Source organism: Morone saxatilis, unplaced genomic scaffold (assembly GCF_004916995.1).
Source record: "Morone saxatilis isolate NCDOM2014 unplaced genomic scaffold, NCSU_SB_2.0 Contig15, whole genome shotgun sequence".
In the NCBI taxonomy this organism is placed as follows: domain Eukaryota; kingdom Metazoa; phylum Chordata; class Actinopteri; family Moronidae; genus Morone; species Morone saxatilis.
The window spans coordinates 1,526,176-1,529,308 of NW_023339707.1; the positions used below are offsets into that span (position 1 = coordinate 1,526,176).

The window sequence follows — 3,133 nt, forward strand, 5'->3', positions numbered from 1 at the left end:
ACTTAAGATCCAGACGTCCGATAATGGAAGAACACAACTCAACTACATACAGAACATAGGTGTATTGATAGCATAACATTAGTCATAGACATTTTAATGTGGAAATGTATGTAATGTACATAAATAGCTGTGTGTGTATACGCAGTTCAGGAATCAGAATCAGGAAGGAAAAAATGGTATGGGAACATCTCTGTGTGTGTATGGGTGTGTGTGTGGGTTACATCATTCCACATTGTGTGGAGCATTGCCTGCTGGGAAGCAAGCTGTCTCTGCTCCACCTTGTCAGAGTCCAAAAAACACACGCCATAAATACACGCACACACACACACACACACACACACCCAGAAACCTGTCAGACACACTGACGTGGGCTCAGTCATTGTAGCTCCTGCGCTTACACATTCAGAAGCATGTTTCAGGTGGTGTTATTTGTTTCAAACACATATTCAGCTGTATGCTCGGCCCCGTCTGCATTCAAACTGTGATTTTCTGCAGCTGCACTGTTGAATGTGAATACATTCTGCCCACAATGTCACATTCAGCCAGCAGCAGAGCAGTGGGGGTTGATGTTGAAACTGAACATGCACTCCCATATTTAAAAGAATCATCCACTGATAAGGGTGTTTGGTAGGCCAGTACCTATATGGAGTTTAGCCACTTGGTGCTTTCTGTTTCTTTTCAGCATTCAGAATCAGGGATGGTAAAGAATTTATGGCAATTGGTTTCAACCAGTGTCTGTCCCAGCCCTATAGTTTACAGCTTTAGTATTCAAATTAGTACAAAGTCTCTCTTTACAATATTTAGCAAAGCATTCTGACTCAACTTGCCAACTTTGTCTTTCCAGGGATTTCTTACGAGTTGTGATTTGTTCGATAACCAGAGCACAGTCAGTACATCTCAGCTCCTAAGCTCATCCTTCAACCATTTATGATTGGAAAAATCTCTTGTCTGTCTTTTTTGGTACCAATTGAAAAGTGTCTGTATTAAAGTTCACATCAAATGTCTGGTCAGTCATACTCTTCCTTCATCCAACTGTTCCTGAATCACAAATGTACAGTATGTGCCGTATTAAGGCAATGTTCTTCAGCTGCTTGTGTTTAGAAATAATGTAATGCTTGAGAACACTGGGTTCTCTAGGATTCAGGAGCAAAATGCTAGAGCACCGGCATCTCCGACCAAAACAATGGGCGCTACGGCCGACCAGACTCCATTGACAACACCAGTAATTTTATCTAACAGATAATCATAAAACACACTTCAAACTGGACATAAACAAAGTAAAAATCACCAAAAATGTCTTGCTCTTTTCGCAGTCTTCCCAACAATCACAAAGTCTGGTTTGGTCAGAATAAACTTTTAATTTACTGAGTTAGATGAGGAAATAGCTGCGTTCGCTAATCCTGTTGTATTTTATTGTTATTCTGTCTGACAACATGATGGAAAGGATCCCTACAGAGATAGAGCTTTAGTTTAACCAGAAACAGCCGTAATAACACTTGCCACCAGACTCCATAGACAAATACGATAATTTTACCTTGCATATCAATTTAACATCATAACTTAATTCAGAGTGGACAGAAAAAAAAAAGAAAGTTCACCAAAACCATCTTTGTTAGTCTTTGCACAAACCACTGAGAGGCTGCAATAGCAACACAGACAAAGGGAGAATATCAATATCCGTGAATCTTTGAATAATCCAGGTTGTTAAAACCACTAATGGATGTTCTGAAAGCATTTCAACAATCCTCCAAGTGTCTTCCAACCATCTGAATGAAAAATATTTGCTCCGCTGCACGATAAAAAAGATTTTCATCCTATTTAGAAGTACCAACACTATTTATTATTCCAAACAAGGTGACAGCCTGAAATACTATATGGCATTACTCATTTTGTAGGATGTGAGCCAAAACTTTACATTTTTAAAGTTAAATTTGTGAAATGAGTTATATATCTGTGCAGCACACAGAATAATTTTTATTGAGATGGTTAGGAGAATCTTTGTGGCTTCTGATTTTACTTTCACCGCAGAGCTAAGTGCAGTTAAATGCACAGTATGTCATTTCTGCCTCTAGGGGATCTTTCCCATCAAAACAATAGCAGACAACCACAACGCTGACTAGTAAACTGATCTTTAGGTCCAAAATCAGTAGAGTGCCTCTTAATTTTGTCTATTTGATGCTATTTAACAGCTGCATAATCTACTCTGATGGTTAACTTTTGTACAAGCTAGTAAACAGCTAAGACTGACCTGAGCCAATACACAAAACAGACATGCCCAGTGAATTGCACGTCCAAATACTCTGTAGCCAGATAACAGCTAACTAATCGACCGATAACATAGGAGCGAGCCTCCTTGTCTGTATCTTACAATATCAGACCGTCGGGAAGGTTCAATAATCGTGAATGAATTGACTCCTTTTAAACCCCTGGGGGATGTCTTGATCTCTGCTCTGCTAAAACAGTGTAACTCAAGTGACTTAATCTTGACATTTTTCTGTGTGTGTGTGTGTGTGTGTGTGTGTGCATTCAGGGACATGCTGATCACAGACTTGGCAGCCACGGTAACCTTTGTGGAGTTGTGTGAGGAGGTGAGAACAATGTGCAGCGTTGCCAAGCAGCAGCCCATCACGCTCAAGTGGATCGATGATGAAGGTGGGTGTGCCTCAAGGTAAAATACTGTACATCAGTCTGTGTGCTCTGTCTCGGCTGATGTGTCCTTTTACGCTAGCGCTACACTCTGGCTCAAAAATACACCATGAAAGCCCATTTCCTGGGCTTCTGGCCAGTCCAAAAGTCATCACTGCCACATCACACTGCACACTGGAATGGCCTGAAGTGCTCACATCCAGCTGCCCTCACTCTTCAAATTTGCTTCAGGTTGGAGGCAAACCTGGTGCTGTCACAAGGACTCAGCCTTAAGGCTGATTTAAAGTTGTATGATGGCTCTACGTCGGGCCTATGTGAATTACTTAAGCCATTATCAGCATTTATATGTGTGATGCAAACAGCAATGCCAAAATGCTTGTTGGTGGTTGGTTTCTATGCCAAACTCTCCCATGTCTCTCTCTGCTCAATCTGTCTTGTGTTTTTCTCAGACAAGAGCATATCATGCAGTGAGGCTGCATCCTGTGTG

The 3,133-nt window shown here is 41.1% G+C and overlaps 1 protein-coding gene across 1 annotated transcript in view; it reads left to right on the forward strand.

The window, feature by feature from the left end:
- LOC118324909 (protein kinase C zeta type-like) overlaps positions 1-3,133 on the forward strand; it is a 132,533-nt gene that overhangs the window by 4,649 nt on the left and 124,751 nt on the right. The window contains exon 2 of the mRNA XM_035657416.1: positions 2,531-2,652. Within this exon, the coding sequence (XP_035513309.1) occupies positions 2,531-2,652 (122 nt within the window). The remainder of the gene's footprint in view (positions 1-2,530; positions 2,653-3,133) is intronic.